Source organism: Takifugu rubripes, chromosome 4 (genome assembly GCF_901000725.2).
Source record: "Takifugu rubripes chromosome 4, fTakRub1.2, whole genome shotgun sequence".
NCBI classification, from domain to species: Eukaryota; Metazoa; Chordata; class Actinopteri; order Tetraodontiformes; family Tetraodontidae; genus Takifugu; species Takifugu rubripes.
Genome location: NC_042288.1, coordinates 10,231,367 through 10,255,924, shown reverse-complemented (window position 1 = coordinate 10,255,924; position 24,558 = coordinate 10,231,367). Strand labels below are relative to the sequence as shown.

Below are 24,558 nucleotides of genomic sequence, written 5' to 3'. Positions count from 1 at the left end.
TATTGGAGTTATAACGTGCCAACGTACGAACAGATCTGTTCCTAGCATCCATGACATTGCACAGATTTGACAATTATTAAGGGTGATCAATCTGCTCAGCACCCTTGGGTGATTTTAGAGTCAGAACTGGTTTCCATCACACCCAGTAGCGACAGTTCAATGACTCCCTCCATTTTTATGTTTCATTCGAAAAGATTCTGTTTTTAAAAGCGAAGAAGCTCCACTGAGGAAATAATGGTAGCCATGAACCTTTTATGGGGCCTTTAAAAAAAAAAAAAGATGTTGAACATTAAATCTTCACCCTGCATCAGCACAACCTTTATCAGCAGCTCACAAACATTTTCTATCTTTATCCCAGATAGAACAGAGCAAACTCAAACGTGGCTAAATGTGGTAAAATTTCCAAATAAAGCACCTGTGTGGTTGAGAAGGATGTGATTTGAATGCTGAGCAGTGGAAAGCCACCTTGTTATTATATTGAAAGGCCAAATCATGAAAATCTTAATTGGATGAATAAAATAACCCAAGCATGTAATGACTGATAAAGTTAGCATTAATCCCTGTTAGCGTCCACTGATGATGCGATGGATTTTAAACTTCCTTCAGCAGTGGTTTTTTTTTTCAATCTCAAAAACTCAGACGTTATTATTCTCTTTTCTGTGCACTAACTGCTGCAATATGTGGCTTATTTCCCTCACTTTTGGCATCTTTCTGTGCATGAAAAAGACTTTATCCTTGTTTTTGACCTTCTCCTGGCAGAGGGCTTTCGTACATGAGCAGTGCTGATTGAGCAGACGGCATATTAGCTGTAAATGAAAAACAGCGTGGGCACCCCCCGACTTTAAAGTTTGGGAAAATCGGATAAATCTGCCTGCACTCTCACTGTTCTATGCATTATTAATGCCCGTGTGGCTGCTTTGCTTTAATCATCCCTGCAACATACGCACCATAATCTTGGACATCGGTCCCGGCTCAGATGAATGTCACCCGCTCAAATAACAAAAACCCTTGAGAGATTTTCTTTTTTTAAATTTACAGAAATGGTGGGTGGGGAAAAAACCAAATTGTTTGGCTCACAAAAAGACTCATTCTGACCCGTAGCAGATGTCCACTTGTGTCCAACATTGGGACACAAGTGTTGTTGGCTCAGCAGCGAAGACGCTCCCGAAAAACATGTGGGATTAACCCAGTTTTAGTTGGAATTTATAATTTTCCCAAAGAGGATAAAGCTGATGAGCGATCACGACCGCCACGTTTCTTTGTGGTTTGAAGGAAACGCCTCTTCCAGCGAGCAGCATTGGCATAGAAACTTTAATCTCCATCCATCTTACACAAATGCCTTGAGAAAGCCACACGCTGTTTACACAAATTGGTCACTGTGCTTCAAAAGAGAGCGCTTGTCAGGAAGTGCTGTGCAGCGCGCAGAGGCCCGCCGACCCTCGCTCCTCAGGCTTTGCGATTTATTACCTACTGTGGTGTGTTAAATATTTAATATGTTTCCATCAGCATCTGTTTAAATGAACCCTGCCTTTTAGGAAGTTCGTCCATCTGCGCAGTTTATAGTGTTGCCTCTGAATTAACGTTTCATTTCCACACCAATTGAGGTGTTGAGGTCTTTTATTAACAAGACTTGCGCTCGACTTTCCCTTTTTAACTCCTTTTTAATGGCGCTCGAGCCACAGCCTGTGGTCTCGGTCACGCTGCTCCATCTGCCTCACTTTGCTTTCATGCACCCCTAAAACCAACAACCCACCACTGGCACTCGTTCAAATGCCCCATTACATACAAGAGAGCCCTTTAATGCTTTTGTTGGCTTATTATGCATTGTGGGTAAATGGAGGGTGAGGGCCGGGGTGAGGGCGCGATGGAGCTGCCTGTTTGAACTGGTAAGAGAAGGCAGGCGCGGTGCCTGAATATTGTCTTTTAAGGAAAACCCCACAGACTTAAAAGAGGATCAGCACTTGAAAAGGAGGCATCTCCTGCTGGGAGAAGTACACAAAGTGTGTCAGACTGCAGCGTCGCTCCCTCTGTGTTCTACTGAACTCTTTCTGTACCCTGCGTGAGGCTACACATGCACGCCGCAGACAAGCAGATGCTAAGGTGCACGTCACGAGGGAGGGGCTTACATACACAGATCTTAGACTTACAGTAAATAGAGGAGCAGGCAGGACTCTCAGAGTGTCACAGCGGGCCTCTGCTCGCTGACGCTGGGGGACAGGCTCAATTATCTGTGGGAGGAATGGGAGGAGAGGGAGCCGAGGGAATTCAGACTGTGATTCCCACATTCCGCTCACAGCCACTGATCCGCTTTAGTGGATTTCATCCTAAATATGATGCATATGCCCGGCACTATATGTGGTTTGAGTGCACTTCTTGGGTGTCGCTTTTGCTCATTTCAATCCATTAAGAGTTCAAAAAAGAGGAAAAGTCAGCTGGTTTCACCATTTTCTGATGTGTTGTATCAAGTGAAAAGGGAAGATATAAAGCAGAAGGTCATTTTGATCCAGGAAGCTATTTTTCTTCCTTTGCTCCCATCTGGAGATATGGTAAAGGCTGCTCATAAACAGAGTGGAAGGATATACTGTATTATTGATGCTCTGTTGTGGCTGTGGCTCGATTGCAAAAGCTCTTTGGGAGGCAGAGGCACAGTCTTTGTCTGGCTGCCTCGAATCCAGGTTTTCTTTTTACTGGAACGTCACCTTGAATTATTAAAGGTATTTCAGAGATTTGACCCTTTTTGTCTGCTTCCCTGTTTAACGAATTCCTCCCACAGAACTGTAAGGTTTGTGACACAGAAGTTAAAGTTTAATTCAGTCTGTCCTCACACGTCTGCATTTCCCTCTCTGCCACTTTAACAGGAAGTCATCCTGATGGGAACAAACCTCGAGGCGAGGCAGCCCCAACAGAAAACTATGAATCAACCATCCCGCTGCTTCTAAAGGGCAAGGACCCCAGACCTCTGAGCCAGCTCAGGACAAGGGTAGGTGCACTTATCACCAGCTCATTGACCTTTCACCTCTGCTTCCCACTGACTGTAAAACAAGATGGACGACAGAAACGAAATTGTTTCGATTACAGATGGCAGTGGAGGAATCACCCCCCCCCCCCCCCCCCCCCCAGTCTTAGCAGTGGACTTGACTGATTTGTAAAAGCGATTTTTATATTATTATTTTTATGTTTCTGAAGTTAAATGTAAGAAAATATTTTCCTTTTTAGTTATATTTCATGCCCAGACAATTGGGCTGAAAGGGCATGTTTGCCACAGCTCTGGTCACAGTTTTCGTCACTCCTTAATGCAGAAATACGTGCTTCATTTTTGCAAAACCGTGTGTGTTTTATTCTTTTAAGCACCATTTGTTACATATTAAATTAAAAGATGCCGAACTACTCATGGTGAACTGCATTATGTAGTCTAATCAGCCTCCTCTGGTTTGTCTAGACTTGTGATCTAGGACAGTCAGGAAGAGAGTTTAAAAAAGAAAGTGTATGAATATTTATGATGGATTCCTCATCAGAACTTATGGAAAGTTTTCCAGGAGGCGTGCGCACGATATCAAATATTTATGAGTGTCACGCTATTAACATGTGCAAAATACATATCACAAACGGGGTCTCAAGCTGTGTTGAGTGAAATAAAAAGAAATAGTTGAGTTTAATATTCTATAGATCCAGTGGTCCGTCATTAATGTAGAACAACGGCACGTTGTCATTTAGCTACGAGAGTAAAGACTAAGGTAGGTCTTCTTTATTGCAAAACAAATTAAGAAATCCGATTAAGAAAACTAGCATTAGCCAAAAATGAGCATTAGCCAAAGATAATATGCAAATATATTGTGTTGAATTAACAATTAGCAGCTACAATAAGGTCCTTTATTGTGGAATGTTTCTGCAAGTGAACCCCAGCAAAATGAAAAGTACATTTATTTCCAGTAAAAAAGCAGGGAAGCAGATTGCTTAAAGTCACAGAGACGAGTTGACTGAATGTTAAACAGACCTGCAGGCAACAATAAGCAGACATATAAATGTCACAATACCAATCCTCGGTCTTGAGCTATCAGCCGGTCATTTTCCCATCTTTGTTCCCCAATCATGGAAATATCTGTCTGTTTTAATGTTCTTGTTGTAAGAAGGGTGACATCTTAAGGCTTGAATGCAAAATGCTTTATTTTCCTGCCACAGGGCCACTTCTTCACCCCGGTAATGATTTTCTGAAAGGCTTCATGTCATTTTAAAGCAGTTTCTCACTAAAATTGCCATTTTGAGATTTAATTAAGGATTAAATCTCAAAATGACATTTGCCATTTCTCATGAGTGCAATTTCTTGGATCATGGGCATTTCCATGAATATTTGCTGGCATTAATTGCAACGCGCAACAGAACATTCATAATTTATTATTGTCACGGTTGCCTCTATAATTAAACGCAGTTTTTGCCGCTAAAGGCACGATAGCTTTCAATAAGAATAGAAAGAGGCTATTATCTGTTTGTGGGTTGGAACCGTTTTCAGGGGCGTATGGCTCCTGCAAAGAAAGGTGCAACATTATAACGCTAAACAATTGCTGTGTCAGCAGTTTTACGTTGGGAAATTTTAAAAACCAGCACCAAATTTTCACACACATGCCTGTGGAAGCGGAGGATGTGCACTTCCTGTTTCTCACCCTCTCGTGTCCCGCCTTTCACCCAAGCTGTATAAAGGCGGTTCACACTTTTTTATTACAGGTTACAGGCGAATAAAAGGTAAATAAAATGCGCCGGAGCACAAAAACGGTCGTTCCGATCCGCCTCAATGTCAGCATACATTAGCTAATTTAATGATTTTGATCTTTTTTTTTTGTATTTCAGGGCTATCCCGCATCGCTCCGGCTACTGGTACAAGCAGAAGGTGAAAAGTTGATCCTGTTGCTGGAGAAAAATGAGTGAGTGTTTGCCTGATTCATTTATCCATCTCCACTGACTCACTGAATGTTTATGCAAATCAGGGCCCGCAGATAAATGGCCTCGGCTACGGCTGGATGGAGTAATAAATGCAAGAGGCTGTGAAGTTGTGTGGGTCTGGGGTTATGATATAGTGTATTCAAGGAGGGAGAAAATAATATGTCCCCCAGTGATTGGACTCTTTTATGGTTCACACTCTCCGAAGGCTTGAGAGATGAAAGCTGATAAAGACTAAGGGAGAAGAGAGCTCTGAGGACGCGCTCGTCCTCCCTCCTCTCCTCTCATCCCTCCCGTCTGTGCTGAGGAAAATAATATTGAATTGTGCGGCGCGAGGTGGGGATCACTTCGTGTTGATAAATATGTATGTACACTCTGTGCAGATGATTTGGGTGGAGATAGCAAGTCTTCGTAGAGGTCAAAAGGATGGCGCTTTTGCCTCCGTGGGTATTGTTTTTGCTGTTATTGTTCGCAGATATTCGTCTCCTCTCTTTTTGACGCCGATCGATGGAGCGCGTCGGCCATTTCTCCTGATCGAGCTTTTCAGTGGAATCAGAATCCTACAGTAGAACAGCCGCCAATAAAACCAGTCTGAGCACTGTTGGGAGCGCGGTCGGTAAATGCTGCCGAGGAAGCCGGCGTCCTGACTGACCCCGCCACTTCCCTTCCTTCCCATGACCTCTCACAACGTCAGCATCAGCTGTGAGTCATCCGTCATCACACGCCAGCGTGCTGCGCTTCCCGTCCAGCCACTTTTCTGTGGGACCAGATGTGTCCTGTCAGCCAATCACAGGCGGTCCCTGACCTCTGTCCGAGGCTGTTTTGTCAAAGCCGTAATTGTCCAGGGGCAGAAGGACGGTGGGGAACATGCTAATGCTAAGGAGGCTTCTACTGGACAATTTTAGCCCCATTAAAATGGTGAAACTGTATAAATCTGAGTGAAAGAATGTGTGTGAGAGTGTGTGAGGGAAGTGGCTATCTGGAATGCAGTGAGCTTGAATAATTCTTGCCGCGTTGCGTTTCACAGGGCCTCGGTTTTTAATACCGTTGTAAATTTACTGTTTCACTTCTAAAATGTGCTCCAGCCGGGGCTGTATTTCAGCTCCGGGGGCGAGGGAGTTGCCTGTTGTTTGTATCTTGGACAGCCCTGCGGATTAGGCTACGGTAATAGTAATAAAATGCGGTTCCGTGTGGGTGACGAGAGTAACCGATACGAACAGAATAACGACATATTTGAATAAAGCATTCCTTTGCGCACGTTGCTAATTTTGATCTTGATCTTGGCAGCAGGTCTCCGGGGACTGCTGTAGCCTGCTTACCTTTAAATATAACGGCATTCAATGCTTCTCCGTCCCTTAATATATGATTCAAATGACATCACTGAACACTATTGAAGAAAGAGCTTCCAGATCCATCTGCCACATCCATCTTTACTCGAGCAGGAATGGAAATGGCCAAGTCTTATAAAATATTTACAGCGGTAGAATTAGGTAGTAGGCAAACAGTGTTTTCTGTGACATTCTAACATTGATCAATGGCACTCTTAGTCGGTGTCACATGATTAATGATGGGCGTATCCAGCATTACACATTAGTCTGGATTAGAGACTGGCACTATCTGCTATTTCACCCCTGAGAAAGCTTTAATCACGAAATCGTCTGAAGCCTCTTTTGACCGACGTACATCTGAGTGTGAACTGAGAGGAACAGATCTGGGTTCTTGTAACAAGTTTCCACTTTTTCGTTAAGTGGGTTGCTAGGTTACAGGTAATTATATGTGGACTTGGTAGCTTATTTTACCAGACGAAGGCCAGGAACATGTCTCCTTTGCATATTTGATTCCATAAAGAATGAACTGTAAATTCAAGTCATTGCCATTCATGTTCTCCTTGAAAAACAATGAGCCGGGTATAGGATTGTCTGACTTTTCCCGTGTGTTTCCCAATGACAACATTTCCTTTCATTCTTCTGTGGCAGGAAAAGAAAAGAGGCCCTTACAACCCACGGGCACATCTGACTGACATATATTTTTGACCGAAAATTTGTCCACAGTCACATCCTCTGTGTGCTTCTTTTGGAAGGTGGATCTGCACCGTTCCAATGACAAAGCTGGCATTTCGTTTAAGTGGTGAGGTGTTTTAAATGAGTTGAAGGACAAAAACACGATGTCCTGCAGGTTAGTAGAGATTAGGACTGTCCTGGATTTGGACATTGAGCAGCTGAGAGAAGAACTATAATAGCCAGGTCAGAAGGACATCTGAAGTCGGACTCATTTTCTCTGATTCGTTCTTCATGTGGAAAAGACTTTTGGTGCTTTTTATGCTGTTGGCTCCGATGTGTGGAGTCGGAAAAGCGGTTATTGCTGTATTTATGTGCCTTCCCACTATGTTTATGCTGAGCAGCGTGAGGTCAGGACTTGGATTCTGGATGTTAAACAGCCACCACGCTCTTTTCCATAGACCTCTTTCTCCAACCCTGACTTCCTTTATTCCATATGCATTTAATCAGTGTTCCATTTCCTGTCATGTCTTGCAGTTTTTGTGTTTTTGTGTCCACATTTCACCACCGCCCCTCCCCCATCTCTTGGGAGGACGGTTGAACAGCCACCAGTCCAGTCCAGTCCAGTCCAGTTCACATCAGTCTAGTATTTTTGGTTTTTTATTTTTATTGTTTTTTACTCTCGGGATTCGTCTCCTCTGCAGGTTTTCATGCACTTCCTTTCTGGGAAACAGTGACATTTACTTTTTGTCAAGGTTTGAACATGCCGTAATCACAGTTTCCCTCCTGCTGACATTAATTAGTTGGCTAAAGAGGTTGTGTGTGATGAGCAATGCCTGCGGTGAGAGTTGGTCCTGCAAGATAACACGTGCGAGACCAAGGTGGCAAGAAAAAAGGCCCACAGTGAAAGGCTGAAGGAGAGAGCACAAGGTGCTGCCTGGAGAAAAGATAAGAGGGCTTTGTTTGTTTTTTACTTTTGGAACCTGATCAAAAGGATAAAAGGCAGCTTTAAGATTGAGTAGATTCACATCACAAAGAATGTGCACAATCCAGAGGTTACGCAACACTGTCCACCGTTGCCTTTATGATGCTGAGGACTTAAACATCCACGTTCCAGAACATCGGCACCTGTCCTTATTTAGCAAGGCAAAGCCCGTTGAATAAACACATCGGCTGAATTCTGTAAATGATCAGATGCAGCGTTTACAGTAGCCAGATAGTTACGCAATGCTGCTGTAAGTATCCAACGCTTTAACATAATCCAAATGAAGATGTTTAAACCTTCCTTCTCCCCTCCTTAAACACAAAACTTAAATTAGAGTATAGACCCAGTAAGCTCAACACACTCAACTGTGTCTGACAGTCCATGCTTGTTTCATTGCAGGGAATATTGATGGAATATTAGGTTAAAAGGTCAGGTGAGCATCACAGTAAGTGGTGCACGTGCTGCTCTCCCCAGTTCAGGTTCATGTGTGTGTGTTTCTCTATTGTCAGCTGACTTTGGTTAAATGGCCAGGCTTCACATCAGAGCAGTGTATTGACGGGCTAACTGATGTTGGCAGCGCCGCTACACAAACCGTTAGCGTGTATCGATACCCAGATGTGTTCAGACGGCCAACCATTGGCTAAGCATCTCACAAGATTCTTTTTCAGCCTTTTAAATCAAATTCTGAATTGAAAAAAAGTCAAAAAGTGCTATCAGTCAAGTGTAGGGCTTTTGGAAATGATTGCTTGATATTGATTTGCAGCAAGATTTTAAATGTTTCTGAAACGCAAGTTGGTTTTTAAAACCAAATCCGTGCAAAAGAGACGGCCTTAACCTCCACTGAGATCGTAATGTGAAGCAGACCAAATGGATAAATGGAGGAGGAGCGGACTGCAACTAGAACAGGACAGATCAAAACGAGTTTGCGCCACAATTTTGCATCATGTAAGAAAACCAAACATGTTCCAGCTCATTAATCAGGATGATGTTCTCCTGAGCACATTGCTGCTGAAGTAATCGGCTTTGCGGCACTCGCGCGGTCCGACTGTTACAGTAGCGCTAAGCGTACCTGACAAAATCCAGTTGGTGGGTTCAGGAAAATCCCAGATGCTTCAGTCTTGCACACCTGGCTGGCAAACCTGGGAACCAGTCCAATCTCTTGTTATTTCTGAACCTCCAACAAAGTCTTCACATGCTGTACGTGTGTGATTGTGGAGCTGCAATCAAGTAATTTATTTGGAAATGTTTTGCAGGGTCTCCTGCATTTCTCCCTTTGATGCTTAAATGACATATATAATCCTGGAATAACAGCAGCCTCTCCTGGATTTTACTGAATGCCTTGTTTTAGTTGGCTCTCAATAAACTAACAATTGAATCAGCACACGTCTGCAGCACGGCAGCATATGGCTTCATGTGCTGTTTCGCTGTTCTGGACCCACTTTTAGGGGCCTGATTGTGCATAATAAGCATCTTAATGTCCAATATTAATATGCACCAGCATGAACCACTGCCAAAAAAGTACCAGTGATTCCAGTTTCTTGTTAATCTACATCATAATGCATTCTAGCACATCGTTCTTTGACAAGGTGAAGCCCTGAGTGTTGTTTACAATGGCTAGGGAATCATTTTGTTGTAAGATATACCAGAATTGCATTAAGCACAGTGGCAAAGAAAGCTTGATATAATCCTCATTTAATGAGAAATCCTTTATAGTAGAAATTGCATTAGGTTTGATTCACATTCACTGTGCCTCAGCAGAGAATGGGTCATTTATCACAGACCCATGAGAAATAAGGATGGTTCTACCTGAGACAGCGCAGTTCAGCATCTGTTTCACTCTCCCTGTCATTTATTTGACACTTACATTGCCGGCAAAACAGCCTACCGAGCTGTCGGCGCACCCAGGTGACTTAACAGAATTTTTCTTTGGGTTATGGGATTTTTTTTTTTATATACTTTTTATTGGTTTGCAGCGTGCCGGATGTATTACATGTTATATAGTCAGGTACACACTGGCCTTCCCTCCTGAACGCACCCGAGTTCTGTACGTAACGTGTGCCCATGTAGAAATCGATTCACTGCAGTCGTTCAGGAAGTTTCAAGGTCAGCTTTGAGTTTAAAAGGTCACCCTGTGCACATGCGTGAAGACACAAACACACGCACGCCAGACATAAACATGTGTTCACAATTATCCAGGTGCCCTACAAACAACAAGGACGGGGGAAGTACATCATCCCTGGTAGAAGGGAAGTTCTCCTCCGGGTCCATGAGCTGACCTGAGCAAAACAATAGCAGCAGCACGTTGAATCAACAGGTTTTCTGTGTAAACAGGGAGGTCAAGGACATTCACCGCTGCCTGGTTGCAGAAATAAATCGGCAGGGAAGCAGATGTGGAGGGAAGTGGCCACTAATATTTTAGGTCTATGGAAAATTTCCAGTCAGCACAGCTGAAACACGGGCTAAAATATGAGGAGTAGCTCTGAAGTCCAAACTAGGTCAAGTACAGTCCGATCAATCCAAGACGAACTCAGAGGCAGGAAGATTTACGAATGATTGCAGCTACCTCCCGGAATAAGATGAGCCACTTTAAAGCCGCGGGCCGTCGTCGCCTGTGTGGCTCAGAACCGGCTCAGCCCAGACGGCTGCATCAGAGTGGTCTGACCAATCCTGTACAAGGACGATATTCAGCAGTGAATGAGACATCGATCCGCCAACCCTGTTTATCCTGCACCTCTTGAGCAAAGACAGGCAGACACAATTTAGAGTTGATAATTGTGGGTGCAAGAAGGAGAAAATGGTTAGTATTGATGGTGGTGAATGAGGTGGGGTGATTTAAGAGGAGGAGAAGGAATTCGCTGTGATCCGAGACAGCTGATAATCTATCATTTGCCTACCAGAAGCTCCGATATTAGACGTGGAAATGTTAAGCACCGTGATCAAAAACTCGGTAGGAAAAAGCGGAGCGCTTTCAACATATAATCCTTTCAGTCATTAGATACCCAGCTGTGGTTATAAACTGATCATTAAGGAAGATCTGTGCTGCTGAGATTAGGACAATAATGTGAGGACGATTGCAAAGCCTGAAAACAGGGAATTGCGATTTATCCTGTTCAGTGTTTCCCTGTTCTAAGAAGGAATTAAAAGGTATGCAAACGTTGCTGTAAGGTCCGGAGTCCTGATGGGAAACCACGGCAAAGGAGGCTGTGAACAGCTGAGATCTGAGATCTTAAAGGACTTCAGGTGTTCAGACTGACTGAAATTCCGAGTGTGTGTGAGCGGGCCTGACAGAACCAGCAGGAACAGGAATGTTTAAGGCGTAGTTAAAACTAGAAGAGTGGCTCCGATGCTAATGATTTCGACAGGTTAACTTATAGAACCCTTAAGTTTCCCACTGGATATTGGGGCTTAAAAGACACACGCATTTACACATTATTGTTTCTTAGTGCTACAAACTGAACCTCAGGCTGTATTTTAAAGCACTTTATAATATTACAACCCTTTGTCAAGTGATTGGCGCTTCCTGCTGAAAATCCATCTTATTTCCCTTTTTTAGCATCACTCCTCATGTTCTTCCAGTCAGAAAGAAGCACCAGGTTCACGAGAACTATGTTTGTTAGCTAATGGGGTGAAGAGTGACAAATTGTAGGTTATTATCTCATTGGAGAATCAGCAGAGCGACTGTGAAAAGTGCCGAAAGACGTAATGATGTGAGGCGTTTTTTAAAAAAGGACAAGAAGAAATGCTCAGTGGGCTCTGGGAGTGGGGGGTGGTGTCTGAGAAGAGGGCACTCGGGGGAGCGCTGACGTCTTATATTTAATCTGTTCTGTGCAGAACAGCACAAGCGCACTCACGCTATGAAGCTGAAAGGGTTTGTGCTAAATTACAGGTTTTTGGGGGGAAGCAGGAGCGACACATGACTCATATTGATGCGTGTTGCTTTGCGTTTCACAGGTTTCTTTTGCAGGAAGAAAAAAGAAGTCAGTTTTCAACATTTTCTATCCAATTAATCATGCAAATTAATTCATGTCAAAACCAAACATTATTTGGACAGAACTCTGACGATCTCTATTTTGTTTGTGCCCTTTTTAAAGATGACGATGGTTCTTCACTGACTATTATCTGATAAAAGCACAACTATGATCACTTGTCATAAAAACATGCTTTTAAATATAAAGATGTTCATGTTGTGGAAGAAGTTCGGTTAATTCAGTTTATGCAGATTAAGGGAACAGAAAACAAATCATTTAGAACCAGAAGGTAAACAAAGTGAGCCATCCTCTATAACCGTTAAAAGCTGAAGTCAAATTCAAAGCTACTTTCATTTGTTTATCCATTTATTTATAACCTGTAAACCATCAGCACACTAGAACCTTGCACTCGGGCTCGGTGGTAATGATTAAAATAAGTGGCGCGCTCCATAAACAATGCATCTGTTACCACGACAGCCTCAGCAGGCGCTCGCCGTATTCATTAATCTGTTGCCAACGGTGCAACAGCAGCAGAACTCATGATGCCTCCCAGCATTTTCAGGTTTTTCCATCATTATTCGCCGTGCTGAATTACTGCGGGATCCGGTAATAAAGAGTAAATCAATACTCTTGCTTCCACGCGGTGATATGATATTTAGCTGCAGGAGGTGGGAGCATTAATCGCCGCAAAGCTGCGGCGGTTTGAGACCGAGCGCATTAGTGCAGCAGAGTCGTTTCACATAATAGGTCTGAACCTTTGTCACAGCAGGCGGCCGTCACCCGACAACCATCGAGCGATTCGGCTTTCTGGTGGAGCCCGTGCCGCCGTGTCGGGGCGACTGCAAAGGAGTATTAAACGTTGTGGATGTGCAGGCCAACACTTACATTCTTTTCCAACTCAGCCTTCAGGATCACGTTTGTGTTCAACTTCTGTTTCGTGCTTAAAGAATTTGAGGGTGTGTTTTTTGTCTTAATCCCTGCTGTGCTCGTTCAAGCATAAATTCTTTTTTTTTTATCATTTCCAACTGTGCTATCACTATTTGAAGTAAAAATTCCAGCATTATCTCAGCCCCGCAGTGTTGGAAAGTCCAATGATAATGACTCAACAATAACAGCGTAAATGACTCTATAAGGCTCCTCCAGATTGCCGTAACAGTTTCATTTTCTTCTCCGGTGGAGTGCACACACACCTGAGCTCACGAGCTTCTGGTCGCGACCACGAAGCCGCCATCCGACCTGTGTGGAAACATGGTCAGCTGTCTTATAGCGGGTGATCTAGCTCAGGTACAAAAGTCAATTTTCCAATGAGTGATTCTGAGCGGTCATGAAAGACACACAAGCTCCGCAGACTGCACACACACACACTACACACACACACACACATACACCACCGCAACATGTAGATTGCCTGCAACTCCCGCTTGTGCAGAGATTGTTCGCTGTCCCTCCGAGGTTTGAGGATTCGTCCCCCCGAGGGAAGAAGATGTAGTTTGGGAACGTATTGTGTTGGGGATTGAGTGAAACGGCCGGTTTTCATTTGGAGATGAAGCAAATATCGTTACACAATAAGGTAAAGGCTGTTGGAACACTATCACCGAAGAATGGGCCATTTTCTTAGGATAATGTAATTTTTCGTCATTCAGACGCTTGTGAATGATGCATGAGCGTGATTTCAAAGTAAATGAGTTTATCTCTCAGACTTTCAAAGGGGATCTTGACTCATTAAGGAGCTACAGCGTCACGGCTGCAGGCGGTCGGCGACTCAACAGGCTTGGCTGATATGGCTGCTTTTGTGATATAGGTCTTCTCGCTGCTGGAGGCTATACAGTAAAGAGGCCTTGCTCCCATTTTAATGTGACTTTTTTTTTGCCGATGGAAAAAGCAGGACTCGCTCAATCAGTTGGGTCAACTCTTATCCTCACTGAAGGATACAGAACAAATGACTATTTTATACATGCAACAGGCAACAAGAGCGTTGTTGTAAATGAGTTTTTGCTCATGCAGGCATGGCTCTGGTGTTACACACCAGGGTGATTGTGGACGGGTCTAATTGCACTCCGTTGTGCTGATTATCTCCGGTTTTTGGTTTTGGTTTACCTCATTAAACAACAGTGTGCCGTAAGGCTCAAGCTACTGCAAAAGTTCACAAAAAAAAAGGCACAATGTCACCAGTAAAGCAGCGCTGTGGCTACAATGGTTGTTTAATACTGTTTACTGGATTGTGGGATGACTGATTTGCACACATTTCCCTTTGAATTAGCTAATGCCTCAAGTATGCTGTCCCAGTGCATGCTGGGAAACCCCAGGCACACTCATTACTCTCGTCTGATATCTCTGCATGTGTTTATTTTTGCTGTGGACTGTGTTGACCAGTGCACCCATATATGTATGTATGTCCTGTTTTAGCCTTCTTGGATTACAAGCTTATTCTCAGGCCATTTCAGGGTTCGAGCTCTGATATCCTGATCCTCGGGGGGTGTTTGATGATGTCACTTAGTGGTAACTGGGAAAATGTGGCTTCCAGAGTCCAATGAAGGGCACCATATGTTTACCCAGTTATTTGGCCGGTTCCAGTTTGGACAAGAGGGTGGTTCCTGGCTCACGTTGCAACGTCTAATATTTACTCTGTGAAAAATATCCATCCATCTTGTGGATGCATCGCACATAATTCAGCCTGGGAAGCCAGACGTTTGGTGATCTGGTTTCAGGTTTTGACATTTCTGAAGTTACGAATCAGTCGTATAATCTGATCAGATATTTACTGTTTCAAGATGGTAAGGTTCTTCTGAAATGAATGCAATGTCTCTGAATTTCCTATCAGCATAAACTTTACTTAAACATGTTCAACACCACCAATTCTTATATCTTAACTGTTGGACTTTTGCATCTGAGTGTTGCAGCCATTGCTCATTAGCATGCTAAACGTCTGCCCACACCAGTGTTATAAAGTAACTCTGGTTCAGTTTTTTAGCTGTTATCACATACAAGTGGAGGGATGAAACTAACATTCTCATTACTGAATTGAATTGATTTTCAATTCACTTTAGATTTTTTTTTTTTCAATAGGAACATATTGAAGCCCTTTTGCAGCAAGAAATGCCCACTCGCTTTGCTGGCCTTGCTAGCCTTGCATACTACATTGCGCTTTCTGCAACCACGCCTAAGCTAAAGGGACATTGAGCTGTATGTAAATCAATTTGGGCTGCATCTGTGTGTGGAAATAGAATTAGATTTGTCGACCACACCTCTTTAGTTTCTCCTCTCCTCTCATCGTCCTTTTTTTCCCCCTCTCGCTGGCCACGACTCGAGGAACGGCTTAGGCTGCTCGCTTCGAGCGGATTAAAAGAAATCACTGCGGTCTTCAAAGGAAGCAAAGAGCGTGCGAGTGCGAGGAGCCGCCATTCTCTTGAAGGGTCCCATGCTCAAGGGGATTTGTGTAATGGTGAATTATTACATGAGGCGTGAAGTCACATATATGTAAATGAGTCTCGGCTATTTAAATTTGCGCAGTGCTGAACTCTGCGGATGATATTAAAAAGACCGATTCAAGTAAACAGTGTGTGACACCTTCTGCTGCGTGGCAGTCCGTGAAGGTCATGTCAGCGCTCAAATGAAACTCCCTGAAACACAGTTAGCGCGACAACAGTTGCTCTAATCTCGACCTCTTGTGCGTAAACCAGCCATGAGACCCAATGAAACTAAATTTCATCTTAAACGAATAAACGACACAAATTTACTTGTATGACTCCACCAAAATTTAAGTTGTGCTTTAAATTAACTACTTATTTGCACAACACACAGGGAAGGTGTGACAAACTGTTCATGTGGCATTCAGACTCAATCAATTTTCAGGTAAATTTAAATAAAACCCACTATATCATGCCAAATAAGAGATGGGGGATTATTTTTCTAGACTAATAACAGTATTTCCCTGCCTCCCTTAGGTACCATTAAAGAGCGGCTCATTCATCACAGTTAACCTGGGCCACTATTAATGAATCCGTGCCTAATGAAACACAACATAAGCTTAGGAGCATCGAATTAGTTGTTACTGACTCCGGCGATTACGGGAGATTTATATGGAGAAAACCACGAGAAACATCAAAACGCTGTCAGGTAACGAAGCAGCAGAGATGCTCACAGAAGACAGGAACGTGCTCTGGAAGTGCATGGGAATTAAGGGAATTCTGAGCAAATTTCAGACGCTCTGGGTTTTGTTTTTTAATTTCCTTTCCTATTGGATTTACGTTGAGGACAGTAGTGATTTTTAGGTCAATGTGGTGCTCTCCAGCTAGATTACATTTGATTGACTGCGTCCTGCTCTTGCCAAATGTTAGACTGCAACTGAAAGTCACTTTCCACCAATACTTTTTGCTTTGTGTGTGCGTGTGTGTGTGTTTGTGTGATTGGGAAGGGGGGGGGGGGGGGGTATGAGTGACAGGGGCTGGTGTCCAAAAAGAGGAAGAAAAAGTTCTCTGGAACACGCAAGGGAGACAACAAACCAAGGGCACAGCCTGAAAGCTGCGGGGAAGTGAGCGGATCTAATCAGTATCAGAAGGGTCCTTTTGCTGATGAGAATCTCTCTTCAGAAAGCTGAGAGATCCCCACAGACGACCCATCGCCTCTTGACCTTTGTCCATTTTCCCAAAAAATAGTTGATTACATGCAGATTGTGTCATGTCAAACCCGCAGCTCTGGTGATCACGTGCAGCAGCGGAGCCAGGCTGCCATAAGCTGGTTTTCCCTAAAATGCCGCCAAAACACAGCGTGGGAGCTCACGCTTGGAATTACCATTCACGTGATGCAAATCCCGTCTTTAGTGCGCAGAAAACAAAATCGCCCTCGTTTTTCGACACAAACCACCACGCAGGTTTAATTCGATTCTTTCTGATTATCACTTTTCAAAGGCTGCTTCTCATCCAAATGAAGTTAAAGGATACATTTTCCATGCAGCATCCGTGAGCCTCTGATGTGTCCATTTTTAATGAGACGTACCGGGGCCCCTTTAAAGTCTTCGCTGGCTGCTGGCTTATCAGATTTGGTTCAGAGCTTGCTAATGGCATGGTAAGCCACATTAAAGTGGTAATAAGTATTTAATGAAGTTAAATGTGGTAAGGCGACGGCCACAGAGGACTGATCCTGTTTTAAAAGGTCAGAAAACTGAACTTTAAATGTACAGAGAAGCAATTTAAAGGTCCTGAACTATTGAAGAAAGACACATTAATGACTTCATTTGCTCCCACCTTGTTCTGATTTGATATAAATGTTCTCCATTATGTTGCACTATATAAAAACCCGGTTGAGTTTTTAGCGCCCTCGGTGGGTCTCATTCATCCGCGACCTTTATCGTAGGATCCTCGCGCTCACACATGCTACACAGCGTGGAGAATAAAACGACCTCTGCGGAATTTTCTTGAGTCACGCTGCACCAGGAGTCAAGGACACTTTCGCATCACCTGAGAAATCAAGAGAAAAGCACAAGCACATCCTTGCTTGAGAATTCCGAGCATTTCATCCACGTTATCCCCAAAATCCTCCGTAGCGGCACTTAATCTACATAAAAGGAAACCAAGAAGAGAGATTTCTTATTAGTTTGAAAACTCGGACTCTTTTTAATCCACTCAGAATCGCAGCGCTGAGGTAATAGCCGGGTGTTTGATGAGTCTCTTTCTCTTCTCTCCTTCCCTCCTCATCTCCTATTAGGGGTCTTTTTGCGAGCCATTTCACAGAAACACATTACCGGGAGGATGGAAGCGCAGTCACCAGCGCCCACAATGTCACGGTAAGCTGGCTCACAAGCCATTTTGACACTCATGGTTCAAAGTCAGGCTGCACTGGTGCACTGCAGTCATGCTGCAAGAACAGAAATTTAAATATTTCAGTATAAGGTTTCCGTTTGTCTGTATTTCCTTGTGGCTGTGTATGTGAAAGCCTCGGCCTGGGGCCAAGTGGAATGTGAATTATGTGGCTTATTGGATGATAAGCTGCATTTTATAAAGACTGTGTGTGTTGAAGCCAACACCACCATCAGGATTTTGGGATCAAACCCACTTTCAGCGTCGGATCTGCTCCTATTCCTGCACGTGCACACTGGTGGTAGGAAGTGCATCGTCTACCATAAAAGAAAGTGGATTTGAAACACTTTACACAGAGACTCCTTCACTGAGGCGCTTGTTTATGTGGCTTGTGACAAGAAGACAAATGTGAAATGCGTAATTTTGAGTTAAACAGCTTGAAGGTTTATTGGAAACACAGCCGCCACCGGCGAAGATTCTCTTATCTTTTCTCTTTTGGAGGGGAATCGCTGAAAGTGAACAGCACTGGGACGGTGTGACAGGCTCTCCTCCAGCTCCATCAGCAATGATTGGCAGCTCTATTTCTCGCAAAGTTATGCAAACGCTGTTTTCAACTCTGTCCCGTCTTGCTAATTTTGTGGGGGAGAATATTACAGGCCTGCCATCAGCCTGTCAAATTAGCATCCTGTCTTAAACTCAAGCTGTTGCAAAACTGTTGCTTTTTTTCTAACCAAAGAACCTGAACGCGTCGTGACTTTGCTGCTGCACTGCTGCCACATAAATCAGCATCGTCAAACAAAAGACGTGAAACCGGAAAGAGATTAAGCCCCAACCAGATTACAGCTCTGCCATCATTACATTTTTTACAAATTCATTTTTGGAACCACACTGTTGTTTTAAAAGTGCACTGATAACCTAATTGGGTTCAACCTCTGTGCCGCTATAACGACTGTAGCTCCAGGAAATCTTCTCAAAGCAATCAAAAGCTACTCCAGAACATTTCAGCCTCTTTGAGGATAATTGGTGACTATCAGCTTTGCCTGACATTTTCTCCTATGAAAGGTGAGGTAATCTAGGTCAGGCGCATCGGAAGCAAAGAACCTTGTCGCTGCTCTATTTTTAACCTCCTGTGTTTTGAAGCTCCGCCCCATCATGGCTACTCAGCAAAATTCCTCGTGTTGAGTAAAAGTTGATGGACGTGAGCGATTCTTCCCACGAATGTTCGAAACGACTGTCAGCTTTCCTTCAACTGTGTAAATGTCATTAATTTCAGGAGAATTGTTTGTCCCAGGAAAGATCGTGGAAAGGGAAAGCATGGAATGAATAGATATCTAAATGTAACATTTGATTTCTCGTAGAATAACTGCTACTACCACGGAAAGGTGCAAGCACATCCCAACTCCGACGTGACCCTCAGCACCTGCTCGGGCCTTCGGTAAGAAATGCGACCATTATTTTGTATTCAGGAAGCATTCCGACGGTGCACTTTAAGCATAATGTTCTATTTACATTCACTGAAATCACAGATCAACACAGCAGCTCGTCATCCTTTAACCTGTTGAGGGTCGGTTGGTGTGAATCGCCCACAGATATAAAGAAATGTTGCATTTTAACATATGCATTTGGTCACAGGGAACTCAAACTGATTTGAAGCATCGATTTAGCTTTTCTAGTCCAACTGCTGCTGCTATTTCTGCAGAGGCTTCATCATGCTCGATAATAGGACTCTTGTCATCGAGCCGGCATCTGGCCGCGACAGCGATGTGCATTTCATTTACCGAGTGGAAAACCTCAGACTGACCCAAGGAGACTGCGGCCATGGCTACAACATGACCTCTGTCCCCCTTGAAAACCACATCAAAAACCCTTTCCACTCCTTCCACACAAGGGTAAGGGCAGCAATGTCTGATTTTATTAAGCTGGATTTTATCGCTTTTTTATTAGCTGTGGAGTCTCAGTGCTGCATCTGGGTCAGGTTGTGATTTGGTTTTGTTTTGATTTCTGTGGTTAATAAAAAAGACCGGGCAAATGACCCAACACCATCAAATTGGCAGGTCTGCCAGCTTGGATCCTCTCCCAGAGGGTATTGCCTTGGACCTGACACATTTTATCTGCACTTAGAGCCCAAAGTCGAGGGCCCACGCAGGGTTGGCCACTGGTTTATATCAAGCAGGTGCAGCCTCCATCTGCCACTATTCCCAAGCGTCGAAGTGTCCATTTGCGTCAGGAAGTAAAACTGGGGGAAAAAAGTACCCTTGAGTAGTGTTTAAGCTTCACACTTTTAGAGGAGCTTCACCTGCATTGATGGGACATTTGAGGCCATTATAGATCACCGTGTGTAGCTGGTGTTCGGAGGAAGCTTTTATTTGTTGCTCTGCCCAGGAAAGATTCTGAGACCTACATTTTACTGGCTGTTTTCACTGTAACTGACCTCAGCTGCTCTTAAAAATAGCTTCATGCGTTCTGTGGATGTGATGGGTTTAGGTTTGCTGACATGCTGGCAAAAAATAGTGTATGGCAGTGGGAACATGAGGGTCAGTGCCGCCCACTAGCTTATTACTTTAAAAAAAGAAAATGTTAAAGCCTTAAATAACTATATCAACAAATATTGAACTTCCGTATTTCCCCCTCAGCAAAAAAGGCACGCGCAGAGGACAACCAAGTATGTGGAGCTGATCATTGTTGCAGACAACAGAGAGGTAAAGCACCATTCACGCCTTCACAGATACATTAGAGCAGGTAAAGCTAAGAATAAAAGCACACCGAACTGGAATCATAGTAAAGCAGGTCCTCGCGGGGCTCCAGAATTAGGTCAGTATGTAACAGGCAGTGTGGTCTTGTGGCAAAGGCTCAGATTTAACAGGAAATGCTGCACAATTCCCCGGTGAACCAGACAGGAAACTGGGAAAAAAGCCACAAGGAAAGAGAAATGTTTCCTGTCAAGACCGGGGTTCTGCTCCTTTACATCCCTCTGCTAATGACAGAAACCTGAATGGGAAGAAAAGAAAGAGAGAGAGAATATGAGATGTGCTGCCAGAAGCCAAACGCAGGTGTATGCACAGGAGGGGGATTGGACTAAATCTGCTTTGCAGGCTGTTGGATCCACCGGAGCACCTGCTCTCGGCGGCCATTCGTCACCACTGCGCGTGATGCACGGCTGCTTCTCACGGTTGCTCAAATGTACCAATTCAAGCCGCTGATTACTTTGTATTTTTGCTCTCAGTTTCAGAAACAAGGCAGCGATGTGGAGAAAGTGAAGCAGAGACTGGCAGAAATAGCCAATTATGTGGACAAGGTGAAATATCCTCTCCCAATTGCACCGCTGTCTTTCTGCAGTCATCTCATTAATCTCCGCTGGCAGCAGAGATTAATGAGATGACTCTTTGATGTATTAATGCTTGAGTTTGAAAAAAAAAATGCCTATAGTTAAAACCTTCTCCAGGCCCGAGGATCGGTGACAATCAGATACAGTCGTCCTGTAGATTAACAAAAGCCGAGCACAGACCTTTTCTGATCACATAAATCAGTTTAATCAAAGCTTTAAAAAATCGACCAACCTTTCAGGTTCACCTTCTTAACTTATCTTTCTCGCTCCTCTCAGTTCTACAGACCCCTCGACATCCGAGTGGCTCTGGTGGGCTTGGAGGTGTGGAGTGATTCTGATAAATGTCCCGTCACCCAGGATCCTTTCGCCACCTTGCACGAGTTCCTCGACTGGAGAAAAGTCAAACTGCTGCCCCAGAGGCCTCATGACAACGCTCAGCTCATAAGGTGGAAATGAGGAAGCAGGAGGATGTTTTGAATGACACCATCAATGAGTTTCCCTGCAGAAAGTTCTGACTAGAATTAATCCTCTTTGTCTGGGCTTCCTGGAGTCCCTGTTCTTACAAAGGATTTGGATGACTCTGCTTTTACATTCACATTGACAGTCAAATTGGAAAATTAGTGATCACATGAGTCATTATTTTGCCTTTTCAAAGCCTGTGGAAAATTGATCCAATTAATATTTCCATTCTTCACCATTATCACTCATCACTCGTGCCATTATCCTACTCCTTTAGCAGAATAAAAATGGTCTACAGTTCAGAAACAGCAGGAGCTTGAGACCCCTAGAATAGTTTCTTAGGCCTTGAATCTATGCATAGGGTTTCTGCTCAAAATGGTTATGAATTCTTTCTTCCTCGCTGTTGTCTTCCCTTGCCTGACGTCCTGAACATCTTCCCTGCAGCGGGGTTTACTTCCAGGGCACCACCATCGGCATGGCGCCCATCATGAGCATGTGTACCGTGGAGCAGTCCGGAGGCATCGTCATGGTGAGTCCGAGCCCTCGCACAGCCATCGAGGTTCTCTTCCTTCATCTAACCTCCGCCGGCTAACGCAATCCAGATGTGCTTTACACCGAAGGGAGGGGGGGTCTCTTGTTTGCCGCACGTTTGTACACGGACAGCTCTGGCAGCTCATGGCGGTTTTAAAGTCCATTTACTTTTTCTGGCTTTTGTTTAGCACTCCTGGCCCATTTTGCAAACACCCGCACCGACAAAGAAATGAGTATAGATCCATCCTGAAGAGGGTTGGACACACTTACACACCCTTGTAAGGTCATATGAGTGCTCCCAGTCATCCAATCAGGCTTCCCTGTGGCATTTCTGAACTGGCTGCCCGGGTACCGGGGGTAAATAAAGGCTGCAGCATTTTCATATGTGTGATAAATTATTTAGGAGGCAGTCAAAAATGCAGTTTTGTTCCTGCCAGAGCTCCACCGCAGCTCCGCACCATTTTGCTGCCCGGTGGGCTCTTGCACCCCCTCGTGCCCCGGACGCCCCTGCCAAATCATTAAGTGGTTATCTGCCTAAGGCCATCACAGCCCAGATGTTCATTCCCCAATAACCATTTTGTTTTCTGCTGGTTTTGACCACAGTGAGGCTCTTTCCAGATGTCCGTCTTCCCCATTACTGCCAGACAGCAGATGGCTTGAACTGGTATTAGCCGGATGTGCGACCAGTTAGAGGACAACATAATGACATCGACCATTTCTCAAAAAAATGCATCACCATCCAACTTAAAGGGTTTTTTTCTTTCAGTAAATGGTCTTTAAACGTTGAAGGGTTTGTACTGAACTGCGATGCCGAAGCATATCTTTTTTTTTAAGCAAAACATTCCTGTGAGTTATTTTCCCAGTTAAACATGACAGTATTTGAGTTTTATGGTGGTTATGTGTTGAACTATTTCTTGGCTGGGTCCTGTAATGTCCTAGATTCATTGGCCCAGCAGCCACGAACTATATACTGCAGAGCTGCATTCTTAATAAGATGCGAGCTTGTGATCAATATATTGTAAATGTACAATGATTTTAAAGAGAATACATTTATTTATTAATTTAATCCTCAGGAGCCCTCGGAACGTCCCTGGTCTGTGTCCCATCTTGCTCGCCGCTCCCTCATTCTGTTTTAAATTTGGATGAAACTGAAACGTTCCCTCCATAGTAATCGGCCCCTGCCTTACTTATCACCGCAGCACCGTGTCAGACAGCAGTGGGTATATGGAGGTTTGTCTCCTCTCACAGCAGTTCTGATTGGGTCTGCAGGGGTAATGGAATGGCAGATGAAGTCGGGCTTCCAAAAGGAGATTGGGTAATAGAAGATGGATGAGAGGGCAGAGCAGAACTGTTTAGGAAATCTACAGGAATTTGGAAAACTCGGTGGTTATTTTTATGTTTTCACTGCATTTCATTGTGGTTTGTTTCCACAGTGAGTGAAAAGCGGCTCACATATATTTGAATGTAAGAGGTTTACATGCTCTAATGTTCCCTTTTGCTTCCCACCAAAGGATCACTCGGAGAACCCGCTGGGTGCAGCTGTGACGTTGGCACATGAGCTGGGACACAATTTTGGCATGAATCACGACACCCCGGAGCGTGGATGCGGCTGCAGGATGACCGTGGACCGAGGAGGTTGCATCATGACTCCCTCAACGGGGTGAGACTCGGGTTTTAGGTTTCAGATGTGAGTTCTAAACTGGGTCTTTAGGCTTCTCCTCTCTGCTGTAGCCAATTTAAATGCCTGTTTCACACATCTGTGAACTCTTCTCTTTCAGTCTGGGCAGTCAGAAAATGATAAAGCTCCTATAGCAATGCAGTCATCTTCATCCTATTGTTTATGTGCAACTGTGCGAGGGAGGCTGAAACATTCGCACAAACACACAGAGACTTTGGCCAGCGCCTAAAGCAGCTGCTCTGACATTATACTCAGGTTGTCTGGGTTGCTGAGATAACGGCGCCGCTGCAAGTGATGGACTTTTGACTGTTGGTAAACAGCAGACAGATAAAGTGAAACTAAAGCCCAGCAACAGATTTCAGTGTCAAGCTGCTTCCAGACTGGTTTCTCTCGTGGTGAGTCCCGTAGGCTGCAGATAAATGTGGCGAGGATAGATTTTTAACAACACTGCAAAGTGGACGCAGACAAAAGGCTGAGAGAAGCTGCTGCATTAATCACACAATAACCAAACGGAAACTGTATCCAGTCTCAGCCAAGCTTCGAATTATACGCTGCAGCTGCATCGATCAAATAATAACAGAAGGTAGGCTCTATTCAAATCTAGTAGAAATAGGTAAATACATCAAAACGCGTGCCACCACTTGTGTGAGAAGCCCTGAGTCGTGGTTTCTAAAAAGCTAAAATGTAAACCAGAATCGTATTTAAACCAGGAGCCACTTAAAGTGCCCTGCAGGGAGTCCCGAGTGGGTAAATTCACAAGGTTTGAGCATATTTAAGGTGCTCATTGCGCCGCCTCTGCCTACGACTTGCTGTCGGTTTGTTGTTTGTGTGTTTTGCCATCAGCGCTGCACTACTTTGGAGGCACAGATGCTGTCTCTCAAACTCTAG

General features: G+C 44.1%; 1 protein-coding gene across 3 annotated transcripts in view; it reads left to right on the top strand.

Annotated features, from left to right (window-relative positions):
• adam12b (ADAM metallopeptidase domain 12b) overlaps nt 1-24,558 on the top strand; it is a 46,616-nt gene that overhangs the window by 6,121 nt on the left and 15,937 nt on the right. For 2 of the 3 annotated variants that reach the window (XM_011603233.2, XM_011603234.2), the window contains exons 2-11: nt 2,859-2,980; nt 4,843-4,916; nt 17,586-17,664; nt 19,036-19,112; nt 19,377-19,566; nt 20,311-20,376; nt 20,901-20,972; nt 21,279-21,448; nt 21,906-21,990; nt 23,504-23,652. In XM_011603233.2, the coding sequence (XP_011601535.2) occupies nt 2,859-2,980; nt 4,843-4,916; nt 17,586-17,664; nt 19,036-19,112; nt 19,377-19,566; nt 20,311-20,376; nt 20,901-20,972; nt 21,279-21,448; nt 21,906-21,990; nt 23,504-23,652 (1,084 nt within the window). Of the gene's footprint in view, nt 1-2,858; nt 2,981-4,842; nt 4,917-4,980; nt 5,635-17,585; nt 17,665-19,035; nt 19,113-19,376; nt 19,567-20,310; nt 20,377-20,900; nt 20,973-21,278; nt 21,449-21,905; nt 21,991-23,503; nt 23,653-24,558 lie in introns of those variants that run through there. The other variant, XM_029834787.1, reaches the window with a different exon arrangement.